The 20560-nt window shown below is 33.7% G+C and overlaps 1 protein-coding gene across 1 annotated transcript; it reads left to right on the forward strand.

The window, feature by feature from the left end:
- The first annotated feature begins 1883 nt into the window (after positions 1–1883).
- On the forward strand, positions 1884–13820 carry serp (serpentine). The gene is made up of 5 exons (XM_053745414.1): positions 1884–1988; positions 9177–9340; positions 10786–11035; positions 12064–12385; positions 12692–13820. The coding sequence occupies exons 1-5, from the start codon at positions 1934–1936 to the stop codon at positions 13518–13520; spliced, it is 1620 nt and encodes a 539-aa protein (XP_053601389.1). The 5' UTR covers positions 1884–1933; the 3' UTR covers positions 13521–13820.
- Positions 13821–20560: the final 6740 nt, after the last annotated feature.

Consider the following 20560-nt stretch of genomic DNA (forward strand, 5'->3'; position numbering starts at 1 on the left):
TACTATCTCTGGCCACTGCTGTAAAAAAATATATTAATATATATATATAAATTTAATTATATTTTAAATATAAATTTATGAGATCTAGCTAACAAATTACATTTATGTCATACCTTATGTTTTAATATATAGTATGTACTGTAGATAAAGGTCTCAAGAAAATAATTAAGGAAAACCTTGGCCAATCAGTTATTTATGTAGGGCTGCTGAGATTTATCTTTATCCAAAGATGGACAGTAATCTCATATAATAATGCAAAGATAATTTTAGTAAGCTTAATCTTAAAAAAAATATCATTATCTTTACATAGGTATTTATGTACATTTATTCAATGTACAGATTTTTTTTCTACTGTTTTATTATATGTATAGATTTCAAATGCTCAAAAAAGTGATACGAGTCGCCTCGGCCTACCCACAAGCGTCTTCCGGAGCTTTGTCCGCATGAAATAGATGAAAGGCAGCTTATGTTCACTATATACTACGTAGCTGTAAGGGTTGATGCATAATGTACTACTTTAATACTTACAGCTACAGCTAGACTCTCGCCTAGCTAGCTAATCTATCACTGGACACAGAACTTCGACAATAATGGAATAATAGCGTGGCGGATTTATTTCTGTGATTTTTTTTTTGACGAAACGTTTTGCGGTAACTTATTATGTGTACTTTTTATCTGGATATAATTTAAGTACTGAGAAATAAAAACACGAAGTAAAACCCTGTAGAAAGATAGGCGGTAGATAGGGTTCGTAGCGGTCGTAGAACATTCGAATTTTCGTAGACTTTACGCATCGCTCCGTAGTGTAGCGCTCGCTTAGTTGCAATTCTGTTTTTGGTTTATTCAATAATAAATGACAACTAACTATACCAAATCATTTTCGATTTCTATAAAGTTATACGAAAGAATCACTTACACCAGGAGACATTGTGCGAAAAAGTCTTGCTACAGTTAATATAATAAAGCCATATACATACTGTATTACTGAAATTCCCACGAGAACGGGACTCCATGGCACAGCTAATCTTACATAGGTACCTACTAGTAAATGAAAGTAAGTATCATAGAAGAATTATGTGGACTTAAAACAATATGCAAACTTTGCATTCCAGGGAAATTAAGTAACTAATAGTCGTCGGATAATTTAAAAATGAATATTAGGAAATCTAATTGTGCCATCGGAAATTAAATATAATTTGTTAATATAAATAATTTATTACTAATTTTTAATGATTTAAATAATTTATTACTTTTATAATATTTTTGGCAAATGGTTGTAGACAATTGAGTGGTTCAACAAACATAGCTCTTTTACTACTTCATCATTTTAAATGACATCTTGCTGCTTTTCCACACCCAAAATGCTTACTGAAGCAAATTGGCGCAGACCAATTTGCTTCTGTGAGTATTTTGGGATCCAAGATAGCTTTATATAGCTAATGAAAATTTAAATGAAAAGGATGAGAAACCTACAGGCTATCATTAGTAGCAATATGGATAATTCTTTTAGGTTATAAAAAATACCCTCCCTTACAAAGTAAGTTATCCAAAAACTATGAACCCAACCCAGTGCATAAGGTTGACCTAAAATTGAAAAAATAAATATATACCCATTGTGATAACTTGTATTTAATCGTACAGATCGTATATAGATTGTGATATAGAGGAGGGAAATAATGAAAATCAATCTTCATTTTCCCTATGAAAGTATCACAATAAGTGGCATGGTTTCCTTAGGCTAGAGGATGGATTCCCAGAGGATGGAGGATTTTGTTTGGACGCAGCTCCTCCTGATGAGGCAGGTGATTCACAGCTGATGCGAAGGGAGCCGGCAGAGGTGTAAGCGCCGTGGGCGAGCGGGGCGGGCGGGGCGTTGATTGAGGCCACTATTTAACCGCACGGCCGCCGCGCAACGACCTGTTGTGATCCCGTCATGGCGCGCTACGCCCGTGTCGCTACTTTGGCCGCGTGTCTCTTGTTTGCCTGCGGTGAGTTCTTACTTTTATCTTACACATCCAGACGCCTTCCATCTCGCTACGTCACGGGAATTGAAACACGCGACGTCACAACCTTCCACTTTGAATTACATAGTGATTGCGTCAAAGCAGAGTGTCGCATAAGTGAACAGTGAAGTGGTCTCGAGCCTGTCGCGTCGCGAGGTGGACCGTGTCTCTGACAGTTTGCACATACTCGCGCAGCTGACCAACATCACCTTGCTCGGAACGGCTGAAAGATATCAACGCTGTCGGCGAAAAGTTTCAAGGATCCTCAAAGACACATTGCCCCTGACACCTATATCCACTCTAATGCTAATGTGCCGGTGGTGAAGTTAATACTGAATACTTTCATATTGAATAGAAATGTATTCGATTGATATTCATGATAATCTTCTGGTCTTAGAAAATATTTCAGTTTTTCCGTGTGACATGAAGTATGACTGCTATATAGCGCTTCTTTATTTTTGAAGTTAGAGTATTACGCTATTATCGTAGTGATTATGACACCATTGAATTAGCAAACTAGCAATACAAATGTTTAGCACCTGCTGCGGCTGTGCACTGTGGCCGCTGCGGCGGAACTTTCACATTCGCTGCGAGTTGCAATGCGCCTGCGCCGGTGACGTCACTCTCCAGACGTACGCTTAATATGATATTTTGTGACGCAGTACGGCAATGAATGGCCTAACATATCCTATCTGTACTATCATAACCCTATCTGTACTACTTAATTGTGTAATGGGAAAATTACAATGTAATTTATTAAAATATACATTGTAATTTTCCCAGTTTTCCTACAACAAAAAACAAGAAACTTTAAATAACATCACAACTATCACTAGCCACAGTAAAATTCAAGGTTTTATTGAATAGGACATGTATTTACTAAAAATAGTACCTTTTTAGGGTTCCTTAGCCTAATCAAGGAGCCCTTCTTTAGAATATAGCTTAGATTGTCAAAGCTAACAGTTAAGTACTAACTTAAACATGTAAGTTTTGTTTTCTTTACACTAGTTAGATAGTTTATTCCAATGAAATTAGTATAAACACAGATTAAACTGAAATTGTAACAATTTCAGTTTTCGATGACTATTTTCGTTATATAAATTATTCTTATATATTTGTATATTATTCTCCGATACGGCTCTAACGGTTTTGATGAATTTTGGTGTAACATTCAATTTATCTCCGTATTATAATCAGCTTACACATCCGGAGTAAGCTTGGTAGCTTAGTAAATATTATAGGTCAAATTATAATTCATTCAACTTATCTATGGTTAATTATGCATCCACTCACTTAATCGATCATAACAAAGTAAAATATATTATATAATTTAATATTTATATATACGTATGATATTTTATTACAATGGGGATATTCCCTAGCGGCCAAACTTAAATTCATTAGTTATATAAATATAGTAAAGTCATCAAGTCATAGCACGAGTCATCCATTCAATAGGATCAATATAATTAGTAAAAAGTATTGGAAATAATTTCATAGTAACGTTCTGACTCAAACTCAGAATCGGTTATGGGAAAGGAGGCATTTGGACGGCATCGGAAGTTCTTCAGTTCCGGAACCAATGCCGCGTGATCAATGAATGAAAGGTTAAATGCGGCACGGAAATTGGACAGTAACAAGTATATTGTAGAAACCAATATTTCTGGATGATTTCATTTGGCTACTTAACTGATAAAAAATGGATACAATAAGGATATTTAAATAACCAAAAATAATAATTAAATGTCACTATTATTGATCAATTTTATTAATTACATAATTTACATTATAATAGGAAAGCATTTTGACTCCAAAAATCGTGACGTCATAGCACATCCCTGTCATACAAGCTCCATATATATTTTTGTTTTTGACATTAGAAAAAGCAGATTGGACTAGTTGAAAAACACTCAATTGTTGATGCAAAGTAAGTGCTTATTTTACACTTTACACAGCTAGCAACTCGCAAGATACTCGTATATACGAGAATTGAACAAACAATCGAACAAGCCGCAATATATTACTAAAAGTTGTTATTTTAATTAAAATTATATATTTTACTAGTTTTCCGTGAAATTTCAAATGGACGTACAAATGCAATCATTTGCATCAGGGCTAAAGTTTACAAACAATTTACAAGCTCTTTTTCACGTCAAATTTTAAATTATAGACATTCTTCAAAGATATATTACTTTCGTATTAATGAGAGGACAGAACAACAAATTGCGTAGTTTAGCCACAAGTAGTAGCTTAGCCAGATTTGAAATTCTACTAATTAAGTAGGAGAAGATTTGAATTTTGAAAAAGTAAATTACTATTTTTTACCTAAACATGTATTAGGATCTTGTACTTATATAAATATTGTTTGTATTCATACTTTATTCATTTTAATACTAATATCATTGGTCTTTGTTAACGCGTAACAAGTCAAGCATAATACAAATTGACGCGCGTTTCTATTCATTATCCAGTGACCTGTTCTGGTAACGCTGTATTAGCCTTGTTCAACATTTTTACTAATTAAAATATAAATTAACAATTACATACTTAGTTCACAATTATTCTTGGATCATAATTTAATTAGAGAGCGTTGTAACTGAAGGACAGTTATAGCCTAGTGGTTACCATAAGTTTTTTTTATTTATTTAAATCTGGTCCGTGTTCAAAGTGTCAATTTTTTATTTAAATTAATTTATTATTTATTATTTTAGTTTTAATTTTTACTTTTAACTTATAGTACATATGTTGTATGACTTGGTATCCTAAAATGCAATTTTAGAGTAAAACTTCATACTTATGCACTTTCAACGATTAAATTACAGCCAAAATTTCTAGGAAGATATACGTACAAAGAATCATCAGGATTGGGAATCCAATGATCGCCCATCTCTGATCCCCAGGGTGATGACGTGGTGGTTTTTTTCATTATTGACCACAACAGGAAGGAAGAGAGAACAAACATGTTGAACTTGATCGCACAATGACATCCGGTTCCTACCACTTGCGGGAAAGTTTTCTAGTAACATTGTGAAACTTTGTCACGGCTTTAATATGTCAATTTATAACGCTTACACGTAAGCTTTATTTTTAAACTAGCTGATGCCCGCGATTTCGTTCGCGTGGTCGAACAATTTTTGGTAAGGAGTCAAACTTATTAGAGAAATTTAACTGTACAGACAATCCGTACCTAACGAGACCTAACCAGAAGATGCTCATCAGACTGAAATCTATATTTCCTATAACTGGACCATTATGACTCTTCTTCGGGTGTTCCAGATTTTCGATTTTTATACATCAACAGGAAATGCTCTTCAGGCTGAACAACTTTTGTTAAGGCGTCATTTCTATATTTCCTATAGTTTCGCTGGCCAATCATGGGTCTGCATCAGGTGTTCTAGATCTATTCTAGATCTTTTATATCTCAACAGAAAATGCTCATCAGACTGAACAACTTTTATTAGGACGTCATTTCTATATTTCCTGTAGTTTAGCTGTGCCATCATGGGTCTACATCAGGTGTTCCAGATCGTCAATTTTTATAACTCAACAAAAACTTTTGTTAAGGCGTCATTTCTATTTTTTTTTTATAGTTTATCTGGACCATCATGAGTATGCATCAGGTGTTCTAGATTTTCGATTTTTATACCTCAACAAAAAATGCTCATCAGACTGAACAACTTTTGTTAGGGCGTCATTTCTATATTTCCTATAGTTTAGCCGTACCATCATGAGTTTACATGGATTCCAGATCTTCGATTTTTATACCTCAACAGAAAATACTCATCAGGCTGAACAACTTTTGTTAAGGCGTAATTTCTATATTTCCTATAGTGTAGCTATTACCAGTATTAGTACCAACATTGTTCTCCATTGTGTGTGTTCCATTTTTCAAAATCATTTATACCCTATATTTTGCCCAGGCTTAATAGCTATATAAGAAAAAATGTTTCATTCAAATCCGTCCAGTAGTTCCGAAGATTAGCGTGTACAAACAGACAGACATACAGACAAACAGACAGAGTATTTTTTTCAAACTCTATCTCTATTACTCTAACTCTATTGCCTAATTTTGTTTTTATGTAAATATATTCAATGTACAGGATTTCTTTTTCTACTGTTTTATTATATGTGTTGATTTATCTTTATTTGTATTTGTAAATATTATAAATATCAATAATGTGAATAGAATGTCGATATTAATTAATTATTTAAAATTAAATTCATTAATTAAAATCGATTTTTGACTTTTAAACGGAAGCAAAATATTTAGACATGAGTATGACCAATCTTAATAATCTGTGTCGAATTATTATGCCATAGCAATGTGGCGGCTACTGCGCCATAAGCTAGTTGCGTTTGCTTAACCAGCGTTACTAATTTATCAATCATTTCTTAGCACGAAACCCAAAATTATTGCTTTGAAATTTTTGTGAGTGCTTTTATATTATTTAACTACTTAGTAAACAAGTAAAAATAAGTGCGGAAATACATTTTCGCAAAGTTTAAAAAAAGTGAATCGTCGCTGGGTTCACCGACTTCGCGAGCCTGCCGTCGAAGGTTCCAAAAGTGTAATATTCCCGTTATTGATATATAGTTTATATTTTCAAAGAGAGCACGTCTATAGAAGGAAAGTCGAGAGGTGGTGCTAAATATTCATGAAGTAGGTTCGGGAATTGGTATGCGAGAGGCGCGCGGTCGACGCCCGCGACGGTGTCCAGCGAGCTGGCTGCCCGCGTGCCTCTGGAAATCTCTAAACAACTTATATTTTAACAAATTCTTATATTATTCTTATTAAAAATGTTGAATTTTTTACAGACAAGTCGGTCATCTCCATTGAATTTATCTTTCTATTCTATGTATAAATATATACTCGTATATAATATTCCAATAATATGGACTGCTTTTGAATAATACGGCTGCACGGAATTATATGAATTGAAGAAAATTATAATTTTCTATATATATATATTTATTATTTTCATATATATCTAGGAATTTTAAATAAATATAAATGTAAATAAAGAAAATAATAAGTAAAAAAACACACACTCCTATCACGTAAAAATAAATTTAAGATCATCATCATACAAAAGACATCAACGCGTACAGCGCTACGAACTCATTGAAGAATGTGCTATGAATCAGTAATATTATGAAATGTATAAGTTACAGACTGTATTATTTATTGGATACTAGCCGCTGCCCGCAAGCATGACAGACTTTGGCATTTATAATTTTGTAAGTTGTAGAAATTGTTCCATTATAAAATATTTAAAGAATACATGAAGGTTTGTTGTAAATTAGATATCTCCTCCTCTGGTGGGTTACCGAAAACTTATACATTTAATTCACTATACATTCTTCAAAAAAAAACATCAGAAAATATGTAGTTCAGCAATCACTGGAGAAGCTAAGCAGACTAACATACAAAGCAGACTTTCTAATCAGATAACGTGAATTTGAATTATAAAATATAGATGAAACTATATGAGTATATTACTTGGAAAGTTGTTAATTTAAAAGTCAAAATATTAATGTTATGCGAATGAATTATATTAAAGGGTTAAGATTGTGATCGATTGTAACACAATCTTCAAACCGCACGTGGTAGATCCGGGTCAAAGAGAACCAGTCCTTAATGTGCTTATTTATGATATGTCACGGCTGTAATTTATTATTCATGAAATGATAAGAGAGTTGATGCTGTACTTTTCCATGGATATTAGCATTGTGTTACCTGCACAAATCTTCGTAGCACAAATGTATCCACGTCAACTATAAACCAATATATTTGTGTGTCAAGAAACAATTAGGTAACTCATACTTGATAGTTAAATTAAAACTAATGCACGCAATAAAGCAATGCATATGGATATATAGTTACAAGTAAAATATTGAGAGATTTGTCACAACCAGTTCAGCGACACGACTTTGTATCCATGTCAATTTATATAGGGTATTGTGCAAGAGATCTGTAAGCAATCGAACAATAAGACTAGGGCAATAAGTTCATATGCAACACGCTGGCATATCGGGTGCGTGTGCGCCACTCTCGCCGCTCACCTGCCGGCTGATGTTACGCTTTTTATTTCTTCCCATTTGCTTTTAAAATAGTGCCAATGTTTTCATTAGGGGCCAGTTCACTCACTTAACATTTGTGAAAGTAGCATTTATGTTGTGCCATTCGATAAAAGGTTATACTCGTAACTATTAGCGGGTTACTTGTAACTCGTATGAACGTTGAACTATCTTGACTTATATATTAAATTATATTTCCTGAATTGGTGATATTTCAATAATAATAATAAATCGTTGATAGCAACAAATTTTAGCGTATTACTTTTAAATGGATTTCAGGTGCATACAATAAAATAAAATGATCTTTATGAAATCGTAATATCGAGCCTCGTCTCATATGTAAGTGAAACAGTTAGATAATTACAGCGAGAAGGTTTCCTCGTGTTACGCGCCGCGCCGCGTACTCACGAGTCACGCACGACCTGCATTGGTTCTTACTAAACATTGCCTAAGCACGCGAAACTCAATTAGCAAAAACTATTGGAGCACTATGACAATATCTACGCAGCTTTGTGGGAATATAACGAACTTCATTTACACCTGCAGTGACATAAGTATTCTAGGCATGCTACAAGCCATAAATAGACTCTGTTCCATAAAACATTCTAGCATTTTTTTGTCCGAGTTACGTTCACGGCATGAGCTATGCTGTTTTAAATTACGATTCAAGGAATTCGACAATTTAACTAAACATTTTAAATAATAAGGATTTCGTCAGCCGAACACAAAGGCTTCAAATGCCATGCATATTATAATTCGCTGAAGAGCATAGAAAGAGTCGTCCTTGTTGCTTGCCCAAGCGCTGACATTTTAAAGCGAGTCAAATGTCATATGCGCTCCTCACCTTTGACATTCAAACATCGTATCCAAGTGACATTTGTATCTAATGAAAAAATCTATAATAAACTGCAAAAAGAACCGTCATTCACCGTCAGTCACAGTAAATATACAACAGAAGGACAATGACGATGATAAGGAAGGTACCCACAACATTAATTACCGAAAAATATTTGACGTTTTAAAGCCACTTATTTTATGAACAATCATAATTTAATAATTAACAATTGAATATAATAGATGTGCATGTTTGTGCAGCTTTGGCCGATGGTCACCGATGGCGGCGGCAGGCGGATGACGCAGCGAAGAAAGACGACAGCTTGGAGCAAGAGCTATGCAAGGACAAGGACGCAGGCGAGTGGTTCCGGCTGGTGGCCGGCGAGGGCGACAACTGTCGCGACGTCATCCAGTGCACCGCCTCGGTAACTACCACACTTATTACCTATAATAGAAACGTAGACTCACCTGATCATGATATTTATAGGTAATCTGCCTTATTTAAGCATTCTTTCTTTCGTGGTTACACACATACGTGCTAAAATGTGATTGGTGTGTTTTGTGTGAGGGAACTTTTATAATTTTCGAATTATGCTTTCGAGATTATGCAAATTCACCAACGAAATCTTCGCCACTAATAATAATTTGAATTGAAGACCTTGAATTTGTAAGAAAAATCTGCAATTAACTTGAAATGTAAATATATATTTTTTATGTTCCCTTATTTTGTTATGATAATGTCATGCTATTTAACATAATCTGTGACAGCCAGAATTAATGTAAACGTAGTAAATTCATCTAATATGCAATTAGTATGTATACCTTGTTGTGACCCGACGATACATAGCATTTAGATGTTGCTCCAGCTACAACATTCTTGATCCATTATATAATTAAAATAAAAAAATAAAAAATATATGAGGACAAATCACAGTAATTATGTACAGGATTTTCCTTTACCCATTCGGTCATAGAAAAAAAAGTCATGATTGTGTTATGATATGACGCACAACACAAGTTAGTTGATTTTTTTTATTTTTATTTAAATATACATTATCATTATTTGCAACTTTTAGGTAGATATTTAAATATATAACAAACTAGCGATTCTGTTCTAATGGTGGATCTAAGTGTATTTAGTTAGTTACTTGATGTTAATTCACACAGCCTATATCCCTCTCCGGTCCTTAAAGTCCTCGTAAACCATCATATCATTTCCCTACTCTAATTTGACTTGAAAAGAGGACACAAAAATGTATAAATACACCGACACATTAATTTATAAAATAATTGGATAGTAGTAATAAGTATGGATATAAATAAAAATTTTATAATCTCGATTCCCGCATATAAACTATTGTGAGAATCTTCATCTAGGTACTATGAATTTGAAGGAAGTCTTAAACATAATATATATATCGATTAATTTCCACATTTAAGTTATGAAATCCCACCATATCTACTATTAATATTATTTTTTGCAAGAAACTGACCTTGTGAATATAGCAGATTGGTACGTTCACATATTTTTATTTTATCGAATTATTCAAATATATTCAAATACTCCAGTTTCATCATCATATCGCCTTTTCTCCTACATCATTTTATCAAGAAAACTACTGACAAAAGAACTAATACAACCATGCTTAAAGTATACTTATCTGACTTTAATACTTTAAACGAGTCTGATCTAAATAAAACATTGTGAATAGAGCCCTGACGATAATTTTATATCATTATAATACAGTTTAAGTGACTACTACCTATTTATTTACGACTTAAAATTATAAATAATCCGCCAATACGAATTGATAAAATAGGTGTTATCTATGAGATGAATTATTAACTGTATTAACTTTTGTTGCAACAGGGTATTCAAGCTATCCGATGCCCAGCTGGTTTGTACTTTGACATCGAGAAACAGACTTGCGACTGGAAGGACGCAGTGAAGAACTGCAAGCTGAAGAACAAGGAGCGCAAGGTGAAGCCTTTGTTGTACACGGAGGAGCCGCTCTGCCAGGACGGGTACCTGGCCTGCGGAGACTCCACCTGCATCGAGCGGGGGCTCTTCTGTAACGGAGAGAAAGACTGCGCCGACGGCTCCGATGAAAACTCTTGTGGTAAACAAACATTTTATATTTTTATCTACTACATACCTCTGGTATCTGACCTTTGATATTATAACCGTTGTTATACCACTTATGTACCTATTACTTCAAAAAATCTACTTAACCTTTATCAATATTATGTGAACCAAAATCTAATAAGTTATGTTGATGAACTTGAAAGGATTTTATGAATAAAAACTGGCTTATGAGGCGTGACGAACAACCCGCCTGTAATGCCAATCACTTGGCCTAAAAAAACATCTCAATGCTATGTCGAAACACGCTGGCAAATGGGGTGTTTATTTTATTTATCTTTCATAGAACACGTCGGAATTTTGATTTTTATTGATGAAATAGTTGTATATTATAATTTGTATAGGTAGTCAGTCAAACCGTGAAGAAATGCTCTGAGAAAAATATACATAAAATTACATATGCAAACAGTAACCTTTATAGTTAGTTATTCTAGAATCACACTGTATGCTTTTATATGGTTTACTTCTAATAAAACAACGCACAATCGGCGTAAACGAGTTAGATGTTTGCAGATTATAAAGTTGAAAACAGGATAATATTATTAAAAATGGCGAGAAGGTAACAACATCCGTTATCAAGTTACGTTTGCAACGATAAAAGCGAGCAAATCTTAATATAGTTACTTGAATCAAAAGTGAAATCCAAGGAGGTAGTGTCAGTTGTGAACGATTTGAGTGAGCGAAAGTACCCATACTGGTTCCGACTCTCGCCCGGCCAGGTATACATACTCGCCACTGCATACGCGTTGAATGTCTATCGACGCCCAATGACAAATTATATCACAACCTACCTACCATGAATTTCTCGTCTAAGCATATTTGAAATCGAGGAAACCTAAATCGATGTTGAGCAATGACACAGTTTCGAAACAGTTTGAATAATTTCTGCATTCCGTTCTGAAATATACGAGAATTTCATTATTACATTATCAAAAAACTTTATCAAAATAATGTAGAGAATAAATTAATCTTTAAAAGTATCTAAATGAGTGTAATTTGTTTTAGATATCGACAATGACCCTAACAGGGCGCCCCCTTGCGACCCTAGTCAGTGCGTGCTCCCCGACTGCTTCTGCTCGGAGGACGGTACCGTCATCCCCGGGGACCTACCCGCTAGGGACGTGCCCCAGATGATCACCATCACTTTCGACGACGCCATCAACAACAACAATATTGAATTGTACAAAGAAATTTTCAATGGGAAACGTAAAAATCCCAACGGGTGCGACATTAAAGCCACCTTTTTCATCTCCCACAAATACACGAACTATTCTGCTGTACAAGAGACACATCGCAAAGGACATGAAATAGCTGTTCACTCTATCACGTAAGTTTTTTTATTTGCTCGAAGGTGTTCTTATTTTCCTAATAATATTTAGAAGTTATGATGATATGAATTGATATGAAGTGCACTAATTTCTGCCGAAATGTTAAAAATATAAAAGTATGTATTTATTTATTTTCTCTTTAGTAGCACATTATACTTATAATTTATAGAGACCTCATAAAATTTAAAACCTTTCTTTCAATGGTGAGATACACTAATCGTGAACATTTCTTAAGCTACACTAGTTATATATTAATAGCTTACCTATTTTCTACTGTTGTGCAAATTTAAGTATTGTTTAACCAGGCACAACGATGACGAACGTTTCTGGAGCAACGCTACGGTCGACGATTGGGGCAAGGAAATGGCGGGCATGAGGGTCATCATCGAGAAGTTCTCAAACATCACCGACAACAGTGTGGTGGGTGTGCGCGCTCCCTATCTGAGGGTGGGCGGCAACAATCAGTTCACGATGATGGAGGAACAGGCCTTCCTGTACGACAGCACGATCACCGCACCTCTCTCGAACCCTCCCCTATGGCCCTACACAATGTATTTTAGAATGCCTCATCGTTGTCACGGAAACTTGCAGAGCTGCCCGACGCGTAGCCATGCTGTGTGGGAAATGGTTATGAATGAACTCGATCGTCGTGAAGATCCCAACAATGATGAATATCTTCCTGGATGTGCTATGGTTGACTCGTGCTCCAACATCTTGACCGGAGATCAGTTCTACAACTTCCTGAATCATAACTTTGACCGTCATTATGAACAAAACCGTGCTCCATTAGGATTATATTTCCATGCAGCGTGGTTAAAGAACAATCCTGAATTCCTGGAAGCTTTCACTTATTGGATTGAAGAAATCCTGCAGAACCATAATGACGTTTACTTCGTAACTATGACACAAGTTATCCAGTGGATTCAGAATCCACGCACTGTTACCGAAGCTAAGAACTTTGAGCCATGGAGAGAAAAGTGTGCTGTTGAGGGAAATCCCGCCTGCTGGGTGCCCCACTCCTGCAAGCTTACATCCAAAGAGGTCCCCGGAGAGACCATTAACCTGCAAACGTGTTTGAGGTGCCCCGTCAATTACCCCTGGCTCAATGACCCTACGGGCGATGGCCATTATTAGGAGCCACGATCTCGCGCCTTCAGCGCATAAAATTAGTTGATATATGAATTTTTTGTGAAATGCAAGGATGACATATCTATAGCACTGAAAAAAGATTTAGTTCACAGTGCCAATATGGTTGGCTTTAAGTATGTTATTCTGTAATTTCCAAGTGTACCGGGTCATAATCCCGCCCGTAGTCTAAGTACCTACCTATGTAATATAGACTCACATAAATATTTAATAAGTCTGTTTAATACTTATGTGATCTTCGAATGTAAGTCTGTTTGATAAATTTTAAAATATAAAATAGTAAAAGTCTTTCGGAATTTTATTTACTTCTGCAACTTTTCCCGTAATAACTAATTAGATAATCAAGTCAATTAAGTGTCTCTTTAAATTAATCATTATTTTAATTAAAATTAATCATTATTTTGAGATTAATTTCCACAATAAAATAATATGATTTAAAAAAGGTATGATCTTTCTTTTTAAATAGTTTGATTTACATAGACCCATTCAAGCTCTTCTCTAGATTAAAATATTTTCATATTCTCAGTGAGTTCAATCTTTCTCTTTGTTTGCTATTGCGTCGGTTTAATTTGAAAAGGAGAATGATACACAGGAAGATCGGAATGGCTTTTTAGTACTTATTGAAAAATAAAATTCATGGCATCTCCATTCTATCTACATGTCCGGTAGAGGGACGAATATATTAAATCTGTTTGTACGCAAAAAAATGTCGTACCCAAGAGGCTAATGACCAAATGATTAATGCCCACGATACACGGAGTTGAGAGGCATGCATGCATACCTACTGCCAATGTGCTTAAAATGGTTTAAATAAACTTTGTCCATAACAAACAAAGACGCTTTTAGCAAACGATACTTTTATTTATATGTTTATAGTAAGTTTTTAATTTTAGCCGAATCACTAATTGCCAATCTTAAAATAACTATATTAAAGTAATAAAATCTGATAAAATAGTTTTAATTATCTACTTAAATAAGTTAAGTAATACAATAACCGCATAAAAAAGAAAAGCCGTGAGTTAAGTACCTGATAATATTCGAGAGTAAAATAGTAAGATATTTCAACTGATGGTAGTTAGTATATTCATTGCTCTATATTACTCATGGTTATGGATAATTACCTATCTAACGGAATTTGGGTGTAACAAGTCTGTTAAAAATATATTTATAAACAGAAGATAATGTATAATTTCCATATCAACCTATATAATCTGTTTATATAACTGTATAACCTCTCAGCAAGATCTACACTCTAGCTAGGTGATTTAATTTAAACCTGTTCCGGAGTTTATTGACAAGAAAATAAAAAACAGCCATATGTGATGCTTACCTTGTTAACATTACTTATTATACTACTTTGTCTCAGTTGGAATATCAAATTGAAATTATAACTCATATAAAAAATTACGGCCTTGGTTTTGTATCAGTTTGGAAAGATCAAACATTTTTGTCATCGCAATCTAATGTAAATGATCACAAATGTCGAATTTAAAGAATGAGTAAGAATTTCACAATTTTAAATTATCAAAAATATGTATAGCATATTTCCACAGCATGTATGAATTATAAACAATCGCACAATTTATTTAGTGATCAAAACCTATTATTATTACTTTCCAATTAATCTTTGTATTTCAATTTTATTAATCTTTTACAAATTGACAAAATATTTAAAAACTTTTTGCTATTTATTAACATAACTAGGTAGGTAGTTACATAACTAGATCTGGATCCGGAATGCATAAAGGTCAACAAATGAATCAGGCATAGTGTAACTGGATGGAATATACGTAATTACATTTGATGCATAAGATTGGCATGTATATAATATAAATTTAAAGTGTGAATTTCAGACGTCATGGTAAATCTTGGTAGGTATGAGATTAGTGTGTCTAATCGCAGCCAGACAATGGGGCCGTCGGTGGCGGCGCCACCAACACGCTATTCTCCCGAAGGCTCGTGGGTGGCTTGTTGCACATCATCCATCACCAAACCAAAACCATGTGTCTATTATATATTGTCAGCATAGCAATACACCAAACTTTCCATTTTGTTTTGCAACACGTATCTCAGCAAGAATAAGGACAATGAAAACAATTCGAATTGTTAACAGCATCTAAATAAATAGAGAGTTGGTCTTCACTTGTAGTTGATATTAGGTATGGCAGAACAGAAGTTGCAGCCGCCAGTGAAAGCAGTGAAAGTCCTCCACAACACTGCTTGCCACTTATTTTGCAGCATTATTTGTTAACACTCTTATAAGACGATGTTTACACTCAATCAGGTAGCAATGTCAATGGTTTCACTAAGTAGTTTGGTGTTCTAATTCGTTAGTTAATATATCCAATATACATATTATCTTATATAATGACAGACTGCTTCAATCAGTACATCTTCCATCGCGATAGATCCTAATCTGTAATAGAAAATTGTAGGTTTAAGATTTAATTTTACTAAAGGTGTTTTATTTATATTTTTTCAATAAAAAAATAATTGATTTTTACACAACGGATAATGTCAATATATAAATATCGAAATTCAAATCCTTGTTTGGATAATAGTTTCAGCCAGTGATCTCTCTTCTAATGATTGCCATTGCAAAACTTTTAAATTGTAAACCCACTTAAAATTTATATTCGTAAATGTATTGTAGGTAACAAAATAATAAACAGGAAGTAGTTAAGTCGAATGAAAATTAATTGCAAAATATTGGATAAGGACAGATAAAACAAGTATTATAGAATTAAAATTGCAAATATGGTAAGACTGAACAATATTTCCTAACTTTCAGTTGGTAATGTAACATAACACAATGTCATTTCACGAGGTCAACCAACTTCCATCTAAACGTTTTCCTGTATACTGAGGTAGATTTTGTCCGACCAAGGATAAAATCAATAATGTAAACACACCCTTTCGAAACTATTTCTCCGAATAACTTGAACTGCGTCATCGTGTTCAACCGAGAAATAAACGTGACTTCGAATCTAATCGACAAAAATACAAAAACAAGTTTCTTTTATTTAAATATTATCTACCTAACTTGAATCCGTCTATAAAAAAGGGTAGGTATGTAAGTAAGACAGCGTAACGTAACACCTTGTATCTAGTAAGTCTATAAATATATTACTTAAGGAAAATTGAATCATAATCCTTTAGTTGGTATACGATGATACGATAGACAGCATGAATAACCACACAAACGAACTTACCTATATGTAGGTTCTGCTTGGATTTTAAATAACTAGTTATCGATAGGTACAAAGGTAAAGATATGCATTGTCGCGTTCGCGACGCGAGTGAAAGGAAATATCTTGTAGAATCCTTGACTCGTGCGCGCCTATCTATCGGCGATGTCAGAGGTACTTCATGCGGCGCATGCGCATGCCACCCGCGCATGTGCATCAAGAAAGTTCTTGACAAATACTTAATACCAATTTTTAAAATAACGTAATTTGACTTACACTGTTGTGTTGCAAATGAAATTCAAATTTCAGAAAATTGTTTCCTATGATTACTTTTTTAATTATATTATTAACCTTATTACACAACAGCTAACAAAATAAAAAATACTATTAAAAGACACATAGGCGGTATACCCTTGTAAGCCCTTTTTTTATAAAAGAATCCATTGTCATGATAATTAATATTTTGTATTTCTCATATACAGCAATTACTAGTGTGTTTGTTTATGTTTTATCCGAATAAATACAGTCAGTGAGATATGAGAAATCCCCCCTTGATAGAGAATATTCGTAGAAATAGCTAATCACTCGAAGGCGGAAAATTAATTACAAAAATTGGCCTCGATCAATTTGGCATGATATAGGAAAATATCTATTTAAAATAAATGCCACAAATTTTACTGTGTATGTATAAAAAAGCCAGCTAGCCAGTGTATTTAAAATAACAAGTACCATATTTTAAATATACTATATAGTTAATTTCTTAGGCTTCTTTGGTAAAAATTACAATTATATTTTACGAGTAGTATGTAAAGCTACAATTTTACTGTCGTCGAATACGAAATGAAAAAAGTAGTGTTTTACAGTAGGGTTTAATGTCATTATGAGAATCGATTCCTATCGAACCTTGTTTAACAACCTACTATTTCAATAACCCTACAAGAGATAAATAGATTACACATACGATCACACCAATATTTGCGAACAATTAACTATCGTATACTGGTAATTCTTTTAATTGGCTTTCAATATTTTTGTAGAAATTTACATCTACGAGTATTTACTAATATCATGGTAGAATAGATACATAGACTTATATATTATGGTAGGCAATATAGTAATTTAAGAAATGTAGGTAAGGTCCTAATATAACTATTATCCCAATAAAACAAACCGGCTCTGCTACTGGGTGTCACAATTCACAAGCACACGGAATCGACAAATTGAAACACTAAATCTTCAAAAAGTTATGTAACAAACAACGCATCTCGTGAAAGTGCAAATGTCTAGACCAGTCTAAGTAACTTATCAAATGCCATGCCTAGGGAACATTATTCTGTGCTAGGTGCTTGTTGTTAAAGCTCATTGTAATATACGGTGCCTCTAAATGGGGACAAGGCGATTCAGTAAATCCTTACATATTATAAAAACATATAGAACTTATGTTTTATAATATGTAAGGATTTACTGCCGCGTTTAGTGTTTTAAAGAAATTAAAACGCATTGAATTGCATATTGAGTGCGCGAGTGGCCTGTGCTGCAGGTCGTCCCCGTCGAGTCCGCCCGCCCAACTCCCAGCTGCCAGTTTACTATGAGTCTGCTACGTACTGGATTATATTTAAAGTGCCGAGCTCTCCGCAACTAGTATAAGCATAGTCCTAACTATAGCTTACTTCTCGGTCGCATCGCACGTTACATAACCGGCACCCGGATATTACCACAAGGCCATTTATGTTCTCGTTAAACAGTAATTACTTCAAAAATCACTAAAAAATACGATTCTTATAAAATTTTAGCAATTTCTCTGATTTATATGCAATTTAAATACATTTTCAGCACAACCCGCAAAACAAATGTATGAATAAATTATATTTATCCACATACAATGTTACATTTATATAAACCGTTGTCTAAGATTATCAAACTCGTTTGATAGGTATGAATTCATCAGAGTGCAAGAAAAAAATAACATTTTTAATATGATTTTATCATAAATTTAAAACAAACTCAACGCAACTATTTTAGGCCTGCAAAAAAATAAATAGGTACGCTGCATTACTTATCACAATTAGGCAGTTGTTATAACCTGATAACCTTGACTTTTGACAAGCGAACAGTACTGAGCCCGAGCTGGCAGACCCACTCATCTATAATGTTACGACCTCTGAATACGTTAACATTTTCGCAGAAGCTCTTATGATGTTGAAATAAATTATTTTGTTGAATATAACATGTATTTATATATAACATTATGAACTTCTTACTTAATTATTTAATCAATACATATATGATCATTTTATCTTACAAAAAAATGAAAATGAAGCTGGAACCTTAGTTTAGTTTTTTATGGTTTACTGAAATGAATGAAGATCCATATCTATGTCTTTCTTACCAGTCATATCTAATGTACATTCAAATATTTTGAATATATGCCTAATACCGATCGCTAATCCAGAAATAGGTAGGTACTTTCTGTGGCTCGTATCCACCTTTATTTGACATTGACATAAAATTAAAAACTGGTTCATCTAAATTAATCGAAAGTGAGTCTCTCTGGCTGGACCAGTATGTAAACAAGGGAAGGGTCCAAATAATATTCAATAGGTATGTATTCGAATAGGCGCATTATTATTTTAAGAATTCAGTAGAAACAATCTTTATCGTGGTCTTACAGTTTATATATTTTGCTACTGGATATCCAAGTTCAATATCCAATCTTTCGGGCATATTGAGAACCTGCTGTATTGGCAGGTCTTCGTATCATCTCATAAATATGTCCGTACGAACAGATCCTAGTTCCGCATTCTGTATAAAATTCGCTATATAATTACAATAGCAATAGAAAAAACCTAGATATATATATATATATAGTCCTCCTTGTGAAATGCAAAGCAAACATGGAATAATGACACATTTTCTTTTCAATTTTATATTTTGCATTTACAGTAATATTTAGTCTCTACACTAGGTATAATAAACCTGCATGATTTTGACTTTAAGATAAAATAATTTAATGTAAACACCGATTATTTTGATGTAAATGTGAAATACTTAATTACGAAAAATAATATTTGTTATTTAATATTTGACCCAACAACGAGGCAGTCAAGACATTGTATAATTAGCTACGAGGAACGAGATCGAGAAAATTCTTTGGAAATAATGATAATTATAAACTTATTACAGTTTCAGGAATTTATTTTCAAACTAATCCAACACTCTAATTCATTTTAAGGAAAGTAAAAATAATTAGTTGTACTCATTGTAACTATAATTTCTATTGATAGTAAATTCTTGAATTTATTTTCAGTACAGCTTAACCAATTGCAAATACGTACTGGAATATACGAGTTACGTTAGCATCTTTGCAAAAATATTTTTCAGGTTACTTATAATAAACCCACAAAACCGTAGCATTTTCTTAATTATTTCAATTTCTTTTTCGCGGTCCGTTTATCTAGACATTTACTATTCATTTATAATTATTTCCGTCCTAGGAAATTTCTCTAGTTTTTCCCAATCGACGCGAGTAAGGTGGGAATCCAAATCTTTCACTCGATATTCTGATCAAACACAGGTACACTACTCTCCTAGTACCTATGTATTGAAACTTGATTTGAATTTCCGTAATTCGAAGCTTGCCATTCCATTTTTTATAGATAATAAATATGTACAATTTATATGTATCTACTAGGATTCTAGGAATGCCGTGATCTTGTAATTTTTTCAAGATGCAAAGGAAATATGCTAGTACTTATCAGAAATAAACAATGAATAATGTAATTAAGCTTAATAACTATTAAGTTAACTACGTCAGAGTAACGATGTCCCCTTGTGCAATAT

Source organism: Plodia interpunctella, chromosome 1 (assembly GCF_027563975.2).
Source record: "Plodia interpunctella isolate USDA-ARS_2022_Savannah chromosome 1, ilPloInte3.2, whole genome shotgun sequence".
Classification (NCBI taxonomy): domain Eukaryota; kingdom Metazoa; phylum Arthropoda; class Insecta; order Lepidoptera; family Pyralidae; genus Plodia; species Plodia interpunctella.